The sequence below is a fragment of the Haliotis cracherodii genome, unplaced genomic scaffold (assembly GCF_022045235.1).
Source record: "Haliotis cracherodii isolate W230 unplaced genomic scaffold, xgHalCrac1.p SCAF_1, whole genome shotgun sequence".
Taxonomy (NCBI): domain Eukaryota; kingdom Metazoa; phylum Mollusca; class Gastropoda; order Lepetellida; family Haliotidae; genus Haliotis; species Haliotis cracherodii.
This window is the reverse complement of record NW_027266264.1, coordinates 52,899,560-52,923,055: the sequence shown is the minus strand read 5'-3', so window position 1 is coordinate 52,923,055 and position 23,496 is coordinate 52,899,560. Positions and strand designations below refer to the sequence as shown.

Here is a 23,496-nt window from a genome sequence, read left to right as displayed (position 1 = left end):
CAATAAATTCGGTCTCCGTGCATGATCTCGGCGGATCTCCTCGCCTGCCGCAGAAGCAGAGTGGCCGGTGATGGCAGGGAATTCGGTGTCATCGTCGCGGCTCACTCCTCCATCGCGCTTCAAACGTGGAGCAAGCACGAACCTTCCTCGCCTTGATTAATCCGCGACTTTACCCGTGTGTACATAGATGGTCCCTCCCCGAATCCCCCGAATCCCTGGCCTGGCGTTTTCCTCTTGTACATCCCCCGACAGATGGTGACCTACGAGACTGAGAATGAACATCATATCATCCTGATTTTATACGTGATCTGGAATTTCTTGTGAAATGAATTCATCTCCTTTGTTTCTTTCGTACACAACGACCCCCGTTTGTCTCATATACAAAGTTAATGTGAACATACAGTGTCTGCAATGTCTCTGTAGTGAAACGAACTGAAGGGTGAAAATAAGACACAACCGGCCCGCTTGCCTCATATACAAATGGAGTGTGAAGATATGGTCTCATGTCCCGTCAGTGAAACGAAGTTAGCTGGTTAAATTGATACACACCGGACCCCGTTTGTCTCACATACAAAGTTAATGTCAAGATGTAGTGTCTTCAATGTCCTCAAAGTGAAGCTAAATCAGCCGGTTAGATGTAAAGGGAGCACACAAGTGTGTACTGCATACAGCCACCTTTCGAAATAACTGTCTGTCCGTCATCCAACGTTCACTAATTTAACAGAAATAGTAATCCTTCAACTTATCTATTCCTTGTCAAGTTGACCATTTAAAACCGAAACTCCATGAACTTTTACGACATTTACATGTGGATGGTGCAACGAACTCGATAATCCAGAAATCCGTTCACAGTGATATCGTCTAGGTTAAGGAAGTTCGGATAACCGAAGAGTAATATATAAAACGACGTTCCAGTGATCGACCGGAAAGCGGGGTTTCCGGACTAACGGGTGTCACTGTCGATAAGTCTTCATGGGGTATTATTATGTAGTTGAGTTAAAAGGGACACCCTGTACAGTCATCCACATCATTGTTGGCTAGTCTTTTATTGCGGATAGCACTATGAGCTGGCTGAGGTAACTGTCTCCCTCCTTCATCCATCGTTCATCATCAGCTGTCTGCATGTCACTATACTGGGCTGCTGATCGACCCGCGAAGTCTGCCAATGTGCGCTGTAGGATTTACAGCGTACGTACCAATTTCCTGTTTGCTACAAACCATGAAATATTTATTGAAAATGTATTAGCATTCCTTTCGTATTCAATTAACTCACAATTCGTGTACTTTAGTTTATCGAAAGTGAAGGATTCCAAATCGGAAACAAAACCCGGAACCAGTTTTGGAAAACAAAATGGCGGCCCCCACATTACTTCCGCGGCTTTCGTTTTCGATGTGATCCTTATTCAGAGTTCACTTCCGATTGAATAAAGGATAGTATTATTTATTCGGGGGTAAGATTACACCTATTCCATACACTGCATGCAGGCAATATGAACTATGACTACGTATAACCGTTATGTACTGGTGTAATCAGTTCTTCATATATAAACATAACAATGTGAAGTTTACACGTTATACGGCCTTACAATTGGACAAGAGGACGGTCACATGACCGCGAAACTGACGTTTATAAGCGTATCAGCTGTACGAACGATACATTTTGTCTTTCACGATACTGTTTTCTTGAAATGACCTAAACACCGACGGATTATTGCCGCACCCCTTGGGAAACCCCTGGCAATTCCATATTAGGAATACATACAGAAGCGTTGTTTCTGATCAGTTATAAGCTTTAATCTTCAACTCGGCATGCTTTTTTTTGGCATACATTGGAAAAAGTCAGAGGGTTTGACTGCATGCGCTTGCTCCAATATCCCCAAACGACCCGAGTGAATAAAACGAAGAAACGCACAGCCAAACTATCGACTCGATCCCAGTGCCGTAGCCAGCCAGTCATGACATCTCTCGTTTTGTGGAAATATTAAATTCCGCTATATAGTTGATTGTTGTACGGCTGTCGGTATATACATACAGTCACACGTAAGAGATGAAACGTCCTTCGAGCTGCAAAATGGGGACATACAAAATTATAAAAATTGTCATGCACATTGTGATCATTGGAGTATGAACCTTCGTACAGTGAGTGAAGATTGAAGATTCACACTTCAATGACCCCACACAACGTGAATGTCAATTCTTAAATATTTATATTTCAATTTTAGTAAAATATTTTCTGGTCATTCCAAAAAAAACCCGTTCATTTGTGAATTATTTTAACCCAAAGTCCGCCATCTCATTCTCGGCCCAGCTATCACAAACCTAGTTTTTAAAACATATTCAGACTTTCATATACAGCGTATGATAACTATCAGTCGCCACCTGTGTACACCAGCGTGTATCCTGGACGGGATGAAGACGGACATCAAAGACTGCGCCGCCATCAGGGGTCCCGTCTACGCCATGGACGGTCACGGTATGTTGAGAGACGCGAGATATGAAATGACACTTTCAGCTGTACATTCGAGACCACATACACACATCAGTAGATCGCCAAACAGTAATATTTACGGCATAAACATCTCCATCACACTGGTAGCTGTCGCCGAGAACATCCGGGGACTTTAGTTCAGCTCCAGAATCATAATTTGTTATGACCGTCTGTCCATGCTGATTCTCTGTTTTATTGATCGTTTGCATGTTTTCCTTACCTAGTCTCATATGTGTCTATAATAAAATGTCGTTTGTTTCTTGGCTATGATAAATCGATGCGACGTGTCTTATCTTGTATGGCACACAGAGCGTATATAAAAGGGGCACTAGACTCGAACGAATGAGCAGAAATGTGATTTTAGATGTCCAAGCACCATTATAAAATTATTCCAATATTATTTTGTATATTTATATAATCTAATAGTTATTGGTAACACTGAATACTACTACACAGAATGCTTTAAAGCGTCTGTATCTAGATTCGAATGGGTCAAAACACTGTGGAGTATAGCACTTCAAAGTTCACGTCAATGTCTGGACAGTTATCAGCCCTTATATAATTTGCAATGTGGCTCCACTCAAAAAGAAATGTACATGCCGTGTAGGTGGGTGGTAGATAGTTAGGTAGGTAGGCATTTGCGGTTTAGTACCTGGACCAGGAAAGGTCTATAAGCACCAAACACAACACAACAAGCGCAAAATGTGCAATGTTAATGTATTGATCAACCAAACTGCTTCATACACGCTGTGAAAACTGTTTTAGAGTTATCTGCCCCTCCGCCTGCCCTTGCCCTTGCCCTTGCACAAACTCATCTAATACCAGCGGAAATGCATTGGCACGCCTGTATTGTCCCAAGGCACAGAAACTAATGAACAAATGACAAGGCCAGGAGGCCAATCTTGAATGTTAAGAAAGGGGATCGAGGAAGAGTCTAACCCCACGATAAGCATGAAAGCACGCACAGTCACAAATTGGCATATTTTTTTAAATATATTGAACACGACCCTATACTCTATCCGAGAGGTTGTTTATCTCACACTTGACACTAACACGATGGGGACTAAGTTAATCCAAAGACCTCTATTGTGAGAGATGCAAATTCCAAAAGATCCCATGTTGGGAATTGAACCCAGATCTCCGGCTTGACGAGCGAACGCTACAACCACAAGACTACCATTCCACCCTCCTCGAGATCGAACGGTAATTCATATCTTGCTTTTGTAGAATTTCCCGTTATCTTTTTATCATAACCAATGGTATGCAGACCAGATTTACATTTCACTGTACTATGATGACATTTAGCACGTGTACTAAATTAATTAACATTTGCCCGAATACGTTCCATTCCTTTGCCCGTATGTACTGTAACACATTTCCCCAGTAAATAATGTGTGTAAATTCAGATCGCACGACTAGCTTTATTATTATTTTCTCACATTTCAAAACATCCCAAATCCGTTATCCAGTGACATTATTTTCCCTCAAGGTAAGGTAAAGATTTGGATAATCGATCTCCGTAAATAAAACACAAACCACCGTTTATATCAGAAGGACAATCACCGTGCGTGATGTTTGTCTAAATTACAACAATAGGACATCCCATTATCTCCTCGGATAGAATGGTATAAAATCTCTCTCAACCAATACAAGCAATCTGCTCGTGTGTGTGCCCTGGTCATGAGGTACAAAAGCTCTGTTGTTTCACCAGCATGTTGTCTAGCGGGCTAATATCCACACCGCCACACCCTAATAGCCCCATTCTTACCTGAGTCGAGGAACTTTTATGTCTTAACGCATCAAAGAACTCCAAGAATCGGCTTTAGTTCCAGACAGTGATGCTGTTCAGCGAGTTAACAGTGATGTATCCATTTACCTGTGCGCGAATTAGGAGCCAGGTTTTATGCCGATGAAACTCGCAATGTACACTCTCCTCATCAATGGGAGCCATTGAGTGAAACAATGGCTTGGTTTCATGGTATTTTATAGTGTTCAATAAATAGGTTTTGAGGGGAGTGTAACAGTAAACTGAAGGTCATCACGCGAACGCCTAACTCGACAAACGGTCTCTTTATCAGGTATGAAACACGTAAATTTATGTTGACAATGCCAGATATTAGAAGCTAGGTTGATTGAATCATAATTCAATATGGATGACCCTAGTTTAATGCCCCCCGCAAAGCACTTGCTGCTATTCTGGAAGACGGGCCATTAGGGTAATTCAACCCCTTCGCTTCTAATTGTTTCCATATCTGTTTCTTTGTTGGTCGCCATTACCGTGTCGTCTCGCGCTATGCACATTATCAAATATTTCCGCAATCAACTTTTCATAACACTCCTTCTCGCTTTGTCTCGCTCTCGCGCTACTCTCGTAGTAATCACGTGGTTAGTGGTGCGAGACGAGAATCACTCTGATATTGTTGGTTTAACTAACGTGCCCCCCGAGGTGACTTGATCGCTGATACCGTCAACAAAACATAAAAAGATTTTTGACGATATTAAATATGATTTCAGGATTGTCCTGTATGGATTTCGTATTCTGTTTTGTTAAGTTTTGTTTCTCCTTCCGTTATTTTTTACCCAAAAAAATGTCTCATGAACGAGCAATAGGATTACTTTGAAATGAGGTACTTTAATGACTATACGGGCGCATCAGACACCAGCAATATGTTGTTCTATTGTCTCTCTACAATCCACAAACATTAACTGTTGTCATGTCGAAAATTGAGTGTGATTACAATCCGGCGATACAAAACTTCCAAACAGATTTGAAAAGGAAATATGTGACCTGTAATTTGAATACATCCCTCATATGACATGATCTAGATTCAGTAATTCAGTAATATTGTGGTCAATGAGTACACCAACAGCGGAACCTCGGTAAAATGGACACGTGGATGCTCCAGATACCCAACGTCATTGTTGCGGGTGTTAAGCAAACCAGTGGTGGAGAGCATGAGTAACGATCCATGCCGTCGGGGTACGATCACACACTCACACACGCCAGCCAGGTCACACAGAGAAAAAACACCCAATCCTTTCTATTCTGCAACGAGAGACTAGGAACGTTTCAGACCCCATGAAACCAACAGTGATTTTAAAGATTGAACACAGAAATTTACCCTTGTGAGGCAACACTGACGATGGTCCCAGAGAGACAATACTGGCGGTAATCTCAGTGAGGCAATACTGACGATAGAGCCAGTGAGGCAATATGGACGATGGTCCCAGTGTTACAATACTGACGATGGTCCAAGGGAGGCAAATACTGACGATGATCCCAGCGAGACAATACTGACCATGGTGGCAGTGAGGCAATACTAACCATGGTGGCAGTGAGAGAATACTGACCATGGTGCCAGTGAGACAATACTGACCATGGTGCCAGTGAGACAATACTGACCATGGTGGCAGTGAGGCAATACTAACCATGGTGTCAGTGAGAGAATACTGACCATGGTGGCAGTGAGGCAATACTGACCATGGTCCAAGTGAGGCAAAACTGACGATAGTCCCAGTGAGGCAATACTGGCGTTAATGGCGATGGTTCCAGTAAGGCAATACTGACCATGGTCCCAGTGAGGCAAAACTGGCCATTGTGCCAGTGAGGCAAATACTGACCATGGTCTGAGTAAGACAATACTGACCTTAATGGCGAAAGTTCCAGCCAGGCAATAATAACCATGGTCCCAGTGAGACAATACTGACCATGGTGCCCGTGAGACAATACTTACCATGGTGCCAGTGAGGCAATACTGACGTTAATGGCGATGGTTCCAGCGAGACAATATTGACCATGGTCCCAGTGAGACATTACTGACCATGGTCCCAGTAAGGCAATACTGACGTTAATGGCGATGGTTCCAGTAAGACAATACTGACCATGGTCCCAATAAGGCAATACTGACGTTAATGGCGATGGTCCCAGTGAGGCAATAGTGACCATGGTCCCAGTGAGGCAATACTGACGTTAATGGCGATGGTCCCAGTGAGACAATACTGACCATGGTCCCAGTGAGGCAATACTGATGTTAATGGCGATGGTTCCAGTAAGGCAATACTGACCTTGGTGCCAGAGAGACAATACTGACCATGGTGCCAGTGAGACAATACTGAAGATGATCCCAGTGAGACAATACTGAAGATGATCTCAGTGAGGCAATACCGAAGATGATCTCAGTGAGGCAATACTGACGTTAATGGCGATGGTTCCAGTGAGACAATACTGACCATGGTCCCAGTGAGGCAATACTGACGTTAATGGCGATGGTCCCAGTGATACAATACTGACCATGGTCCCAGTGAGGCAATACTGATATTAATGGCGATTGTTCCAGTAAGGCAATACTGACCTTCGTGCCAGAGAGACAATACTGACCATGGTGCCAGTGAGACAATACTGAAGATGATCCCAGTGAGACAATACTGAAGATGATCTCAGTGAGGCAATACTGAAGATGATGAGGCAATACTGACCATGGTGCCAGAGAGACAATACTGACTATTATGGCGATGGTTCCAGTAAGGTAATACTGACCTTGGTGCCAGAGAGACAATACTGACTATTATGGCGATGGTTCCAGTAAGGTAATACTGACCTTGGTGCCAGAGAGACAATACTGACTATTATGGTGATGGTTCCAGTAAGGTAATACTGACCTTGGTGCCAGAGAGACAATGCTGAAGATGATCCCAGTGAGACAATACTGAAGATGATCCCAGTGAGGCAATACTGAAGATGATCTCAGTGAGGCAATACTGAAGATGATGAGGCAATACTGACCATGGTCCCAGTGAGACAAGACTGACCATGGTCCCAGTGAGACAAGACTGACCATGGTCCCAGTGAGGCAATATGGACGTTTATTCTGTTGAGACAATACCGACTGTTCTCTTTGGATCAATACAGATGACGGTTCTTTCGAATCAATATGGGCGATTGTTTTGATGAAATAACACAAACGATAATTCCAGTAAGTGAGTTAGTTTTAACTCTGCTTTCAACAATGTGTCGGTCATATCATGATGTGCTAGCTTGAAGTGAGAGGAAAGCCCAACGTTTACCACTTTGGTGAAACCCACGAGAACGGGTACGGTGCTGAAAAACCAAAAACATAATCAGGGCGAATCTTGAATTCGAAACCACGATCATAGGTTACGAGCACACCACGGGGACACAACCCTGTACTGCGGCGCCCTAAACGACTGGAGCCTGTTTGTCTTGTGAGAAAATACGGATGATTCAGTACTACTAAGGGATAGGGGGCAAGGGTGGCCCAGTCGTCTAAGGCGCCGCGATTCGCTGTGCAGAGTTGCGTCCCTTGGGCACACCAGAAACCTATGATTGTGGGTTCGAATCCCGGTTCTCACCAATTATGTTTCTAGGTTTGTCAGCACCATACCCGTGCTCGTGGGTTTCACGGAAGTGGTAAACGTCTGAGACCTGTATCACTTCGGGCCTTCCTTCCACATTAAGCTGACACGCCGTGATATAACTGGAATACTGTTAAAAGCGGCGTTAAACCCAACTCACTCACCCACTCACTCACTAAGGGATACGGGCCGCTGTATTGTGAAATACAAGGGACAGCGTTTCAGTAAGGCAATACTGGGCCATACTTAGTAATACTGGTTACTATTAAAGCGTGGTTCTCTCGAATTTAATGAAAAAGTATACACCAACGCTCAGAAGCCGTATAACCACAATCTTCTGCTGTCGTCACACTACTTCCGTTAAACACATCAACAAATCCATCCCATCCATGAATAACAGTTTCAGGGTGTTAGCATCATCCTTCCATCAACTTTCTAATCTGATGAAATCTCGGATGATTAAACTTATGTTTCTTCAAGACTTTGTTACGATTAGAACAGATCAATCTTGCCAGAATCACCCTCTACTCATTTTTTAAATTATTACGCGTTACTGTGAAGATTGTAACCTGGCTTTATTTTATATTACATGAATAATCACTGCATTCTTTGAGAGATACTCTCAGTAAATTTAAGGAATTTCTTGAAATATTCTATCCATTTAGCTTCTTAAATCATGTCATCAATCCAAATCTTCCTTACTTAATCATGGTCTAGAATACGAAAGGGTACATTAAGGCCTGTTTTAATTCTGGTTTTATTCATGTGATTTTCAGACAGATGGAAAAGATCTTCCAATTAATTTGTATTAGTAGCAGTGTAAAGTGCATAGTGCAGGCTTTCATCCGCGCGTTTAATGCTTTCTTCGTAAATTCCATCAAATAAATTTATAGATTTAAAACAACAAATTGGTTTATTTCAACCATTCAATTTGGAGAAGCTTTTTAAAGTGCGGAGAAAATATACGACAGGGTCGACCCCCAGTGTTCGGACTTGAGCGAGAGTGCATTTGTGAAATTGGTTCAAATTGGATTGGTGGCCGCATATGTTAGGAAGACGAATCGATGGCCACCAGACGTGGGAAACGTTTGACAAGCACCCCACTCAGTATCAAAATTCCTCCATTAACTAAATTTCCCCCAGCAAAGCTTGCACGCGCTGCACGTGACGGCTATCTCCGCGGACGCTACGGTTTTTCCCCTGACGCCGGAATTGAGGAATTCTGTATCCCCTCTACGAAGAGATTTCATCCAACACATTATCTATATTAATATTGCAAACACTAAACTCTCCAATAAATGTCACATGCTTTTCCTTGTCTAGTTTCAATTTTCCGTAATGGCATCGGCAGGAAAAACCCGCCATTTGGGCTTATTGCAATCCGGTACTGTCAAAATTATTCCATCTAGCCTAAGCTCATCCCCTGATCCTGTGTGGGGATAAAAGCCAGGCCCTCAAAGCTCCGCGCCATACTAGAATTACTTGTTTTAGTGGGCAACATTCGCTATCATACGACGCAAGCACACTTATGTGTCAAGTTGTTTTTTTCTAGGTGAATATTTCACAGGTGTTCACCGGAGCGCTCACGATTACGCTACGGGTATGGCGTACTCTGCGACAGCGTAGAAGCTGCGTTCTCGCAAGTGTAACGTAACATATGTTTTGGGATGTTCACTGGCTCGGTGAGACAAGATTTGCTTGTGCTCTAGGGACCAAGCATATAAGCCGGATTTGTAGATGTCTGAAACCGTATAAGTGTTGTGACGTAGCTCTCGAACCGGAAAATAATTTCATCAATTTTAATCAAGTTTCAAAAGGAGTTCATGGTGACATATTTTGAATTCTGGAAAGTAACAAACTTTGAACCACAATGAAACTGATTTCTAATGTCTTCTGGATATGTCTACCCACATAGGATATTCACAAGCATCCGAGACGCAGTCTCTCACCTATCGCTGAATCGTGTTATGGAGAATATCACATTCAAACATGGATACATTCGACCTTCAGTGTCTCTCGTGCCCCAGGGTACGTTCTGAAGAGGAGTTTGGGGAAACAAACATACACAATCGGCGCCATAGCCGGGGCTTCGTTCAGCTGTACATGGGAATACCTCACCTGCCCGGCTACCTGGCTAGCTGATACATCTTACATCCGGGCAACTGAATACAGGTGAGTAAACTGTGACGTCATTTGCATTGTGCGGGCAGGGCATTTCTCACTTGACGGGTACTGTGTTTGTGATGTTGGATCACACTCACGGAGAATTGCTCAATATACGTACGTACTTTTACGCATTGTGAAGAATACAAGAACATTGTGTTTATTTCAATGTAATTGTGTTCAAGGGTTTATTAAATTCAAGCACATAGAGTCCCAATTAAAAATGGCGTTTTAATCCAATTATGCAAAAAGCTGTTTTACTTTTAATCCTTTTGGGATTTTAAATACAGACCAAGAATATTTAGTGCGGTATGTGTTGTTTCGAAATTTGAATCATCAATGTATTTATCTTAATTACCAAACGATCACCAACAAACTTTAAATATTTTGAAGACATATATCTTCCCTCAATTTATAATATACCTCATAGAAAACTTAACGTTATATTTGATTGATTTAATTATTTCATTATGTCAAACTTTCATTTACATTTATGTTTTTTTTATAGAGATTAAAGCAGTAAAGGCACACCTACACGCATAAATTTGTTGAAATATATTTAAATTTTTCATAATCATAAACACTCAAATTGATCTAAATTCCTTTGTTGAACTTTGATAAACACATTAATGTGACACGTCTCTCTTTTTTAATGTTTTCAGATAAATCGATAATTATGAATATAATTACCGTTCAATACATACACGAAGCGAGGGGAATTTTAGTGACCCTTGATGGAGAGTCGTGTAAATATTGTTTCAAATTGAAGCTAAAGATAATAATTGTTAAAAGGCCGAATTCCATGCAAACCCGACTCACCTGGTATAGTCACGTAAACAAACACCTACTTCGGAAGGCAATTTGAAAGGAAAAAATCAATCGGGAAAAATCATCTTTTCGCTGGAGCATCTATAATGTTGTTTCCTAGGAATATATTTTGGCACATTTCTAATTGTCTAGAATATAACCAAATTGGAGTAAGGATACATTTGTTATTACTGTGTAATATCAATGGAATATATACATATATAGTAAATTATACTGAAATATAATCTCAACGAAATATTTTACAGTTGATAAAATATTTATTACCACGCTAGATGTCGGATAATATTTCTTGTTTTTTTGTTTTTTAAATTATTTTTATTAAATAGTATCTGATTAATGTTCAAAATTATATCAAAAACGTTCATTCCATCAGGGTAATATGTATATTCGTCATAAAAAAAAATCTGTAAGATACCCAATCATTTTGTTATCACAAATATATCAAACATTCAACATTGTAATAAAATGAACAGTGTTAATTTCAATCTTGTAAGTGCGTTTATTATTAGACTGATATTAATACGAACTAATGGTAATCCCGTTGCGTGTTTGCTGCAGAGGACGACCGTGTCAAAACACGACGACCGACAAACCCCAGCCCCCGGGGACTATAAGCGGTTACCTGGGTTGACTTCATAAAATATTTAACTTTTAATCACTTAAAACAGTTTCGGTGGTGAGCTGTGTATCGATGTGTTTTACGTTGAACACAGACACAGAATAACCACAGAACCGCTGTTGATTTATTCATAACAGACGCCATGGATGATATTGACAACACTGATGAAACTCGTGAATGTCTACGATTTTGTTTATTACAAACTTATTACATCTGCACGTATCACAATGAGTTCTTTCCCGACACGCTGTACGACCCATGTTCTCGCCAGCCTAAGGATAATGTTACAATTGTAACAAACGTGAAAAAAAATCTTCATATGTACATGTATTTACAACATAAAATGCTTCAGTTCCGATATGTACACGCATCTGGTACACGAGCGTTGGTATTTACAAGTTGGTTGCTCAGAACCCGTTCATATCCTAACGATAAATCAGCTATAAAAATCTTGGCAGTTTAAGCAGTAGAAGATAGAACTTCACTTTTAGAACAGACTCAAATCGTCGCCAGTCAACTTTACCGTTATAATATCATATGTATGTTTACAACAAAGGCAGAAATGGACTACCGAGGCCGACATGAAAGGAAATGTACCAATTTATTTTGCAATATACATGTCTCCGTGTAAATAGCAGGGATGTTACTATAGTTACCGTTATACTGTTGTGTGTTGTATAAATGAGTGCAACAGCACAATGGGTGGATAAATTGTCTATCAGTTATTCCATTCTTCCTTGCATGTACAATGCAACCCTTTTATTCTGGAAACGCCATGTAAAGGAAGATTAATGTTGATAAAGTGTAAAATATATAGAGAGGGGCATTACTCTCATAATTCGTTAATCCGGATATATGTATCCATGATTACTTCACTTGGGACGGTACCGTCCGGATTAACGGGGTGATGTTGCAAGTAATTATATTGACTGTATCACCCTATGGTGTAAATGCCACATGGCCAGCGATGCATATGTGAACTGGAACACTCATGATTTATTAATGATAATAACAATGATTATGGATCTATGTATATGTTTATGGCATATAAAAAAGTTCCACCTACCCCATCACTTTCATGCCACGTGACTTCTCTGATACAAATCAATATTCATTAGTAAATTGCTATCCCGATCTGGTCCCAGCGTGGAACATCGCCCTACCCCTTCCCCATGGGAGCGTTAAAAATTGAGTTCGGCGTTCCTCGTGATTATCCGAAGTGCGCTTCATGTCAAATTATTCTTGAAAAAGAACTATTAGTTGTTCTGGATGCGTAATAATTACAGGGGATTTATCAATAAAACATCAACATGTTTGTTGTTATTTAGCCACATAACAGTATCAGTTTCCTTATCCCAATTACCCGCAGTGAGACTAGTAGTTATGTTGGGCTGGGAAATTCTTAGAGAAAATTCATCGTCGTGTCAACTCAGAAAAAAAAGTGATGCACTTAGATTATACACTTAATGTTCCTAGGTTACAAACAGTATTTTCTCTTGTGATTGTAACTCCGTGGGTTGTTTATACTTCTGAACTAAATTCGCCAAAACAATCTGAGAGTTATTTCTGAAAAGGAAATGTCATATGGCCCAGGGTATCACGACATGTACAGATATTCGCCATGTTGATAATTTTACTAGTTTCACTATAGCAACTATATTATTAAGTGAGACGGACAGTAATATTCATGAGAAAATATGCTTGTTTATGGCTATGTAATTTCAGATAAAACGTCAAAAGTCATAGGGGTATTCATATTATAAGTGAAAATGTCTAAACAAGGGCACGACAGATTAACATACTTTTAAATAACTGATACATGTTATTTCCAAATTTTGATTTCTACGTTTTTCTACATTTAATAAAAATACTAATTAAAATTATTCTATTTAGATATAAATGCTCAAAATGATCAAATACATTTGAATAATCAACAAAGTGGCTTCTAATTATCAGTGCGGCGGACACGACTGTGAAACCGAAATTAAATATTACCATCATACATGAGTATTGGTCGTAAATCTTGACAATTGTGGCACTGTGTTGCTCCCGTTAGAGACAGCATATCGTTCTCGGTCGAGACCCATGTGGTACACTACCGCTCACAGCCAAATATGTCAGCATTACCGACAACAGGCTTGATTTACTGCTCGCCATCTCATTTCGGAATTGATTTACGGTTCCAACTTTTAAAACTACCAGTTTGTTTCTTGCCCAAGAACCACGGGCATCTAGTCACTTGCACCTGCGGTCCGCGTAGTTATTTCATTCGTTCCTCTTTCGTTCATTGCATATCTCTGTATCTACTGATTGTTCTGTCATTTATTGCTTGCCACCTTCACGTGTGTTGTCACGTTCTATATTTTAATTTTAATTAACAGCAATGTGTTGTGTTTGTTACTATTTCTAATAAGACGCACATGCTCCATAATCATATATAGAATAAATAAATATTTCTGTTTCATGTCAATTTCAAATCGTTTGAGATATGTGTCCATGATAGGTTTGCTGTCAGTTTCGCAATCATGTAGAACTACATGGCCTTCTGTTTCAAATGTTTTATATTTTGTATGTGGTGTGTTTAATGTCAATTTGTTTGGAAGGTATGTAGTATTATTTATATTATATGATTGCTGTCAATGTCAAATGGCTTAGAATATATGTACTAACTATGTAAAATGTGTCTGTTTACACGGTTTGTTTCATGTCGATTTCAAATCGTTTGGAATGTATGTCTACACAATTTGTTTCATGTCCATTTCAAATCGTTTGGAATGTATGTCTACACAATTTGTTTCATGTCCATTTCAAATCGTTTGGAATATATGTCTACTCAAATTTGTTTCATGTCGTTTGGAATGTATGTCTACAGTTTTTTTGCCATGGCGATTTCAATATGGAATATATATTGGAATATTGTAATGTATGTCTGCACAGTTTGTTTCATGCCGATTTCAAATCGTTTGAAATATGTGTCTACACAATTTGTTTCATGTCGATTTCAAATCGTTTGAAATATGTGTTAGTGTTACTTCAAAGTCGTTTAAGACGGCATGTCTGTGTCACCTTATCATTGTCGTGTTATGTTCGACCACTTGTTAGCTCATTGCCATACACTGTACAGAAACTATACATAAGTTTGTAACAACATTATACGGTTTGTAATCCAAATGTTTACACAACTTCTTACCCGTTGGTGTATGTTTTGAAATTATGCAACGGAACGGTTTTGGTGATTTAAACATGAAATATACTGTAGGCATAACGCTATCGATATTCTGAAACCGTTACTATTGTGTGTGTGGCGGGCGGGTGCTACCGGTAGGACAGGTTACACCTTGTGCCATCCATCACTGGGTTCAGTGATCCCTTCATATCAGTTTCACTGCTATTTTGCCTTTTACGCTCAAATGAATCTGTTTCGGTGGATAATCGAGACTGGTTATTCTCTGGCTTTGACGCTTTATATTATATTTGAATGTTTTATTAAAAAAAATAATGTGTTATTCACATACGTTGTTAAATATGATCGTCTTACGTTCTAACGTGATTCTTAAATATATGGGTACTATTGCTTCGATATGGCTAAGTTGTAATGAAATAATGGATGGGTATGTCTGGTCTGCGATAGGGTTTTGTAACAAGAAATCTAAATTTAATTTAAATCACGACTTCACTTCAAGCATATAGAGTACATACAAAGCGAGTTTCTTCCCATGCCTAATTTGCAGTCTGTCGATATACGGGTCTAAACTTCTGATTACACCAGTAGGATGCGATACCGCTGGCGATGAGAACAGACATCATTCATCATTCTGATAACGTCGTCACATGGAGATTGCAAGATAGCTCAATTAAAATAGGGCTCGCTGACTACGATTTCAACCGATGCATTTTTTCATATCTTATGCCAAGCTTACAAAATGTTAGAGGGTAACATGTTTTTTTTTTAAACCTGAAGAAATGAAATGCACTCTGTAACGCTGAACATTGTGAATTCCACATATTTCATATAGTGATGTAAGGGGGGGGGGGGGGGGGGGGGGGGGGGGATATATGTGCCTGTGTTGTTTCATGCTAAAAAATAAAGTATACAAAGTTAACATTAGGTTTAAGGTTTAATAAAATCAATTAAAGCACTATTTGGTCACTGGATTGTCTGGTCCGGACACGTTATCAGTGGAATGTGTTATCCTGGCTGGATTTTCTGCGAGACGCCCTTGAATGTCTGAAGGGGGCACGGGTGGCCCAGTCGTCTAAGGCGCCGCGATTCGCTGTGCAGAGTTGCGTCCCTTGGGCACGCCAGAAACCTATGATTGTGGGTTCGAATCCCGGTTCGCCCCAATTATGTTTCTAGGTTTGTCAGCATCATACCTGTGCTCGTGGGTTTCAAGGAAGTGGTAAACGCCTGAGAACTGAATCACTTCGGGCTTTCCTCCCACATTAAGCTGACACGCCGTGATATAACTGGAATAATGTTAAAAGCGGTGTTAAACCCAACTCACTCACTCACTCACTCACTGAATGTCTGGAATATTGTTGGCTGCGGCGTGGGGCAAATACATGTTTTTCGCGAACTCCTGGTGTCATAACTGATGCTCAGTCATCCATTCCTATAATTTTCACTACTGTTTCGCCTATGACTCCCCGTGGAATCTGTTTCGGCAGACAGTCGAACCTGAATATTCTCGTTTTATATTTCGAACAGAAAACAGCATTCTGTTTGCTCGTCCTTTAAAGCGGTTGTGAAACAAAATGTCTTTGTCATCGTGTGTTATACCATTAGTGGCTGTGTGGTGCCTTCACTTTACTATTCCCACATCTCATTGTTACATCTCGTTATGCCTTCATCCCACTGTGTCTTCATCTCGTCGTGCCTTCATCTCACTGTGTCTTTATCTCGTCGTGCCTTCATCTCACTGTGTCTTCATCTCGTTATGCCTTCATCTCACTGTGTCTTCATCTCGCTATGCCTTCATCTCACTGTGTCTTCATCTCGCTATGCCTTCATCACATGGTGTCTTGATCTCACTGCATCTTCATCTCGTTATGCCTTCATCTCATTGTGTCTTCATCTCGCTATGCCTTCATCTCACCGTGTCTTCATCTCGCTATGCCTTCATCACATGGTGTCTTGATCTCACTGCATCTTCATCTCGTTATGCCTTCATCTCAGTGTGTCTTCATCCCGCTATGCCTTCATCTCACTGTGTCTTCATCTCGCTATGCCTTCATCACATGGTGTCTTGATCTCACTGCATCTTCATCTCGTTATGCCTTCATCTCACTGTGTCTTCATCTCGTCGTGCCTTCATCTCACTGTGTCTTCATCTCGCTATGCCTTCATCTCACTGTGTCTTCATCTCGCTATGCCTTCATCACATGGTGTCTTGATCTCGCTATGCCTTCATCTCACCGTGTCTTCATCTCGCTATGCCTTCATCTCACTGTGTCTTCATCTCGCTATGCCTTCATCTCACTGTGTCTTCATCTCACTGTGTCTTCATCTCGCTATGCCTTCATCACATGGTGTCTTGATCTCACTGCATCTAAAACTCGTTATGCCGTCATCTCACTGTGTCTTGATCTCACTGCATCTTCATCTCGCTATGCCTTCATCTCACTGTGTCTTGATCTCACTGCATCTTCATCTCGCTATGCCTTCATCTCACTGTGTCTTCGTGTCGTCATGCCTTCATCTCACTGTGTCTTGATCTCACTGCATCTTCATCTCGTTATGCCTTCATCTCGCTATGCCTTCATCTCACCGTGTCTTCATCTCGTTATGCCTTCATCTCACTGTGTCTTCATCTCACTGCATCTTCATCTCGCTATGCCTTCATCTCACTGTGTCTTCGTGTCGTCATGCCTTCATCTCAGTGTGTCTTCATCCCGCTATGCCTTCATCTCACCGTGTCTTCATCTCGCTATGCCTTCATCACATGGTGTCTTGATCTCACTGCATCTTCATCTCGTTATGCCTTCATCTCACTGTGTCTTCATCTCACTGCATCTTCATCTCGCTATGCCTTCATCTCACTGTGTCTTCGTGTCGTCATGCCTTCATCTCACTGTGTCTTGATCTCACTGCATCTTCATCTCGTTATGCCTTCATCTCGCTATGCCTTCATCTCACCGTGTCTTCATCTCGTTATGCCTTCATCTCACTGTGTCTTCATCTCACTGCATCTTCATCTCGCTATGCCTTCATCTCACTGTGTCTTCGTGTCGTAATGCCTTCATTTCACTGTGTCTTCATCCCGCTATGCCTTCATCTCACCGTGTCTTCATCTCGCTATGCCTTCATCACATGGTGTCTTGATCTCGCTATGCCTTCATCTCACCGTGTCTTCATCTCCTTATGGTACCTACATATCGTTATACCTACATGTCATGGTACCTACATCTCGTTATATCTACATTCAATTATACCTATAGTTTATCAAGCCTTCATTTGATGAAATTTTACACCCAGTTGTGTCTTCATCTCCTAGTCCTCATCACGGTACAGACCCGTGAAGATCCGGGGTAGAATAGGTCTTCAGCAACCCATGCTTGTTGTAAAAGGCGACTATGCTTGTCGTAAGAGGCGACTTACGGGATCGGGTGGTCAGGCTCGCTGACTTCGTTGATGCATGTCATCGATCCCAATTGCGTGGATCGCTGCCCATGATATTAATCATTGGATTGTCTGGTCCAGACTCCATTATTTACAGACCGCTGTCATATAGCTGGAATATTGCTGAGTGCGGCGTTAAACAACAAACCGGCGTCATCTCGTTATACCTACACTTCTTTATGACTTCGGTCAATTACACATAATCTCATTATTCTTATAGTTCATCGTGGCTGTTACCCATGTTTCATTATACCTGCATACAAATCTCATTATGTCTACGTATATCTCGTTATTCCTACATATCATATCTTGTTATGTATGTATGTATATATCTCGAAATGTCTACATATATTTCTTTATGCCTAAATATCATATCTCGTTATGTCTACACATATCTCGTTACGTCTCCTTATATCGCTTTTTGTCTAAATATCATATCTCGTTATGTCTATACATATCTTGTTATGTCTACACGTATCGCTTTATGCCTAAATATCATATCTCGTTGTGTCTACATATATCGCTTTATGCCTAAATATCATATCTCGTTGTGTCTTCATATATCAGTCAAATTTGGAGCTGGAGGGGGAACATTTATCTTTAAAATGGTAAATTCTTCACAAAGACAAAATCAGAAACTCATGATTTTTAGCTAGCTTCCGAAGTGTTAGGGGTGGCTGAAATGTTCTGAGCCTAAAGATTGATGGAGTTGGTTGTCAATTATTTTTCAATATAATCCCCTCTGAGGTCCACATACCGCTGCCAACGACGTAGAGTGCTTATTCCCGATGGTTTTATCAGTCCTCCACACCAGAAATGACGTCATCATCATTTGCATAATGCTTTCTTCAAGTTCGGGAAAAGGTGGAAATCTGACAATGTCAAGTTTGGTGAATACGGAGGATGTTCAATGAGTTTAAAGCAAGACTACAGTCATGCATTACATCCATGACCACAGACTTGTCCACAGGTTCATTGTCCCGGTGGAACAACAATCCATTCAGTGAGTTTTTCACGATGTTTAGCCTTGATTTGCGAAGTTACCTCAGCAGATTGTCCATCAATGGTCTGACCTTTCGGGGGGTAGTCCACCAGTAAGATTCATTTGAAATCTCAGAAAACAGAAGCCATCACCTTGCCAGCTGATGGAACAGCGGTGGCAGATGAAGGTGTTCTGGGTGCCGTTGTACAAACCAACCTTAGCGCTATGACTGTTGTAAGTCTATGTTAAGGTATGTGAGTTACGATCACCTTAGCGCTACGATCGCTTTGTACACCGACACCCTGGTATCGAACTTAGCTGTCCACCCGTTAACAATGGCAAAGGAAGAGACATCATCCCTTAAGTTGAAACCATGTCCGCATCAATGGTTATGTTACCTAACCCTTTCAGTTTGAGATACTTCATGAAGACGCCGTTGCCAAATTTGTCCATTTTCATCAACAAAGAATACCTAATCCCTTTGAATCCCGCGGAAGCATTTTGCCTGGTTGTATATCTAGATCAAATGCCGATATTAAGCATGGAAAGCAGTGTACTTAATACGTGCAAACTGTGAAGGGTGTACTATACAACCTTCTTAATTAGAGGGAGCATGGTTGGCCCAGTCGTCTAAGGCGCCGCAATGCGCTGTGCAGAGTTGCGTCCCTCGGGCAAGCCAGAAACCTGTGATTGTGGGTTCGAATTCCCGTTCGCCACGATTATGTTTCTAGGTTTTGTCAGCACCATGCTCGTGGGTTTTACCGAAGTGGTAAACGGGTGAGACCTGCATCACTTCGGGCTTTCCTCCCACATCAAGCTGACACGCCGTGATGTAACTGGAATACTGTTTAAAGCAGCATTAAACCCAACTCACTCACTCACTGTACAGGGTAAGGCCATCCTGATTATTGTGTGTTTTACATCTCCATACCCTGATTCAGAGGAAGCAGTCACCATAGCCACAAAGAATAGCCACCACAGAATCAGCCGCCCACGTACAAATAACTACACTGTTGTGGCCCTACTGCTTATGGTCACCAAATAACCGGCGTGCGTGACCCAAGAGCTACACCCAATCAGACTTGTTCTGTGTCTTCTCTTACAACAGAATATAAAAAAGGCCCAGGTATTATTATTTTTTAATAATTGCGTACTTGAACTGGCCTGCTGACACAGGGGCGTGTGCGCCATGATATTAGTTTACCTTTGTATCATACACTGTGTTTATATTTAATCTTAACATATCCTGTATTTACAGGATTATAATTGGCCTGCGATATCACTTTCTGTAAATACAGAGCTCTGACAATTAATGACAAAGAGCACTCCTGTGCGAAAACAAAGATATTGATCTGCCTTACAAAAGATATAATATCCCACATTCACAGTAGTGTATGTTAGAGAGATAGGCCAATGTTGCCCGAATAATTATTATCAAATAAAGATAACGACCATCGAAATCATAACTACGAGTATTTGACATTGTAAAACCAAATATTTTAATTTTGAAAATTAATTAATTTTATACGTGGGATAAAACCTTTGTCTGCCAAAAATACAAATTTTATAAACATTGTTAACTTCAATTGTCGTATAACAATATAGATTATTGCGCAAATCAGCATTACAATGGATTATAAAGCTATTTATGTGTAAACATAATATGGCAATGTTAGTACAACTTAAGATGAACTTTGTTATTTGAACGCAAAATACGTTGTCCTTTTCGTACACGTCACGTTTCCCTTTGCCCTGGGGATGGTTTTAAAGGATGACTATTATTTAGCAAAATACCTGGTTCAATACTTAGCATTTGGCGCAAATATCTTGTCGCTAACGAGTGCTTACACACCGTTTTTGTGCAACGTTCGATCTTGCAGAACTGACCTAAACGTTATCGAAATATCAAATCGTTCACAATATGTTTGTATCGTTTTTTGTGTCAGTAAATTTAAAAAGTTCTTTGGAGGGGTGGGATGAGGCAAAATGGATTTGAAATGAAAACCAAACTCAAAGCAATACAACCAACAATTTATGCAATATTTCAAATAGGGTGAGGGTCAAAGATCACATATGAGACTACATAACCCACCGAACTAAACTCCTCGCTGCCGCGTCCCTAATCACCCCTCCCCCACCCACAAGCTCGCGCCACCCCGCTGTCACACCCAGGCTCCACTCCCCTACTGCCTTACCCCTATAGAGACAACTCTCACACCTGTCCAAAGACGCTACCTTTGACATCCCGTCATGCGTATTTCCTTGCATGAGCTGAACATGCACAAAGGCTTCGCAGATAGATAATCGATGGCTCGTACTTTAATTAGACAAGTGGCCTTCATGTCTCGTCATTAATATTTATCATACCTTTCATAAAATTCGAACAGAGGAACACACATTTAGTTTTTTCAAAGACGTGTACCCATTGTTCGGTTGGCTGTAAAGCCGTGTGTGGTTTAATACGTGTCATCACTTCCTGTGTTGGATAGATTCCCTGTTATCTCCAGATGGTTGTCACATATAGTAACATGTGTTAATACGGAAGAACAGTTTATTATAATGCCACGTGCTAAATACATGTAAAACTGGATACATTTCATGATCCCATTGTGAAATATTTGAAATGAAAAAGTATAAAAAGTGTTCAAAGAAAAATGTCATCGTTCACAATTTGTTTGTACTTTTGCACCCGTGCAATGATACATTGGTGTAGCCTTGTGGTTGGAGCGTTCGCTAACGTCGGAGAGCCGGGTTCGATTCCTTATGATTGAAATGTTCGAAACCGATTCTTGGTGTCCTCTTGGTCCATTCTTGGTCTGTACCCACTCATAGCCACCCTCCGTTCGCATTGCATTGGACGAGTCCACAATTGCCAGACGAACGTTTAATACAAGGGACCTATCTCCATGATTCGTTAAGAAAGAGTTGCGTTCATCCCGAGGCCTTTATTTTAAACTGCCGGGCAAAAGAAAATATACTCCCATGTTTTACGGTGGCTAAAAATTAAACCAACAAGAAATGTTTAAACGATAGTGATGTATTTTCATTCGGGTATCCTGTTTGGCCTTATAATGCAGTGTTTCGGCGAACGTTTGTAATATTTTGGTCCAATCCAGTTTGAAAGTGTATTCTTTCTTTTGCCCGGCAGTTTACAACATGTTCCTTGTGAATTGACTACTACTACATAATGGTGGACAGGTGACCAAGAAGGTACCTGTTGATGATTACAAACTGATCTGTGACTGGTATTACAGCTTGACTTTTGGTTAAACGAATCAACTAAACGAACTTAGTGGCATGCGTTGGACTCCCACCTACAACAGGGCAGCCTGCCATGTTTACTGAAACAAGACCATATCGTGACAGATGTAGCATTTAAAAAAAAATGTTTAACGCCGCACTCAGCAATATGCCAGCTACACGACGACGGTCTGTAAATAATCGAGTCTGGACCTGACAATGCAGTGATTGACATCATGAGTTTCGATCCATGCAATTGGGATACGATGACATGCAAAGAAACCAAATCTCCGAGTCTGACCACCCAATCCTGCTAGCCACCTCTTTTGAAAAGCATGGATTATTGGGGACCGAACCCACACCATATTGAGCAAGAACAAGGAATATTACACAGTAGGATTTGAATCAGCATAATAGCAAGCATAAATGTACAGACTAAAAACAGACAACACGGCAGAAATGGTCAGTCTCTTCTCAAAATATGGACCTTTGAAAGGAAAATTGGCGGCCATCTTGGATTTTCGGTGACTAAAGTTATTTTATTTTCCGTCACATCAAGGCAACCGACCTAGACTAACATTTAGTCCAGGAAATAAAGTTATCTCGTTTAAAAATATATATTTCTACAAAACATAAAAGAAAATCTAAATGGAGCCGGAATAATTTTCAATTTCAGAGACAATCTACACTTGCCAAGTCATTCTAGGCTTGAGTTGAATTACTTTTTAATTTATTCTCTGTGGCCAGGGAGACAGAGTAAGACCGTCAACGCAGATGTGTGTGTTTGTGTCACAGACTTCGACAAGTATACGCTATCTGCTTCACTATTCGGAAGAGGAGTATCCGCACTTAATTGATGCCTTGAAGATGCTACTTGCATTGAATCTCTGGGGACAAGTTAAAGCACCACCAATATAGACATGTACAGTAAATGTTATCACCCAAGAATATCATGATGGAATTTATACGTGTAGACGGATGGTGCCAGACAAGGCCAATTAGTAATCTACTAAATATCAATAGGGCACAGTCGGGCCTCGTTGAGGGTTCACTGTGCCATCGCCATAGAACCAGATCACGTGAAATAGACTAACATCGAGTCTCTGAAATGAAAGTATTTTACAGAAAGAATTAAATGTTAAATTATCTTAATTGTTATATGGCGGTGTAATTTATTGTTAAAC

General features: G+C 40.7%; 2 protein-coding genes across 2 annotated transcripts in view; both read left to right on the top strand.

Moving 5' to 3' along the window:
- The first annotated feature begins 9,384 nt into the window (after nt 1-9,384).
- LOC139465513 (insulin gene enhancer protein ISL-1-like) overlaps nt 9,385-23,496 on the top strand; it is an 85,834-nt gene continuing 71,722 nt past the window's right edge. Inside the window, exon 1 of the mRNA XM_071247247.1 lies at nt 9,385-10,033. The gene's annotated coding sequence lies outside the window, so the exon portion shown is untranslated. The remainder of the gene's footprint in view (nt 10,034-23,496) is intronic.
- LOC139456229 (uncharacterized) lies at nt 16,633-17,553 on the top strand. Its single transcript, XM_071237837.1, has one exon. It carries the CDS (start codon nt 16,633-16,635, stop codon nt 17,551-17,553), a length of 921 nt encoding a protein of 306 aa, XP_071093938.1.

Bases quoted from the DNA above. Each gene is read 5' to 3' on its own strand.
- LOC139456229 (XM_071237837.1), top strand. From the start codon at position 16,633: ATGCCTTCATCTCAGTGTGTCTTCATCCCGCTATGCCTTCATCTCACT.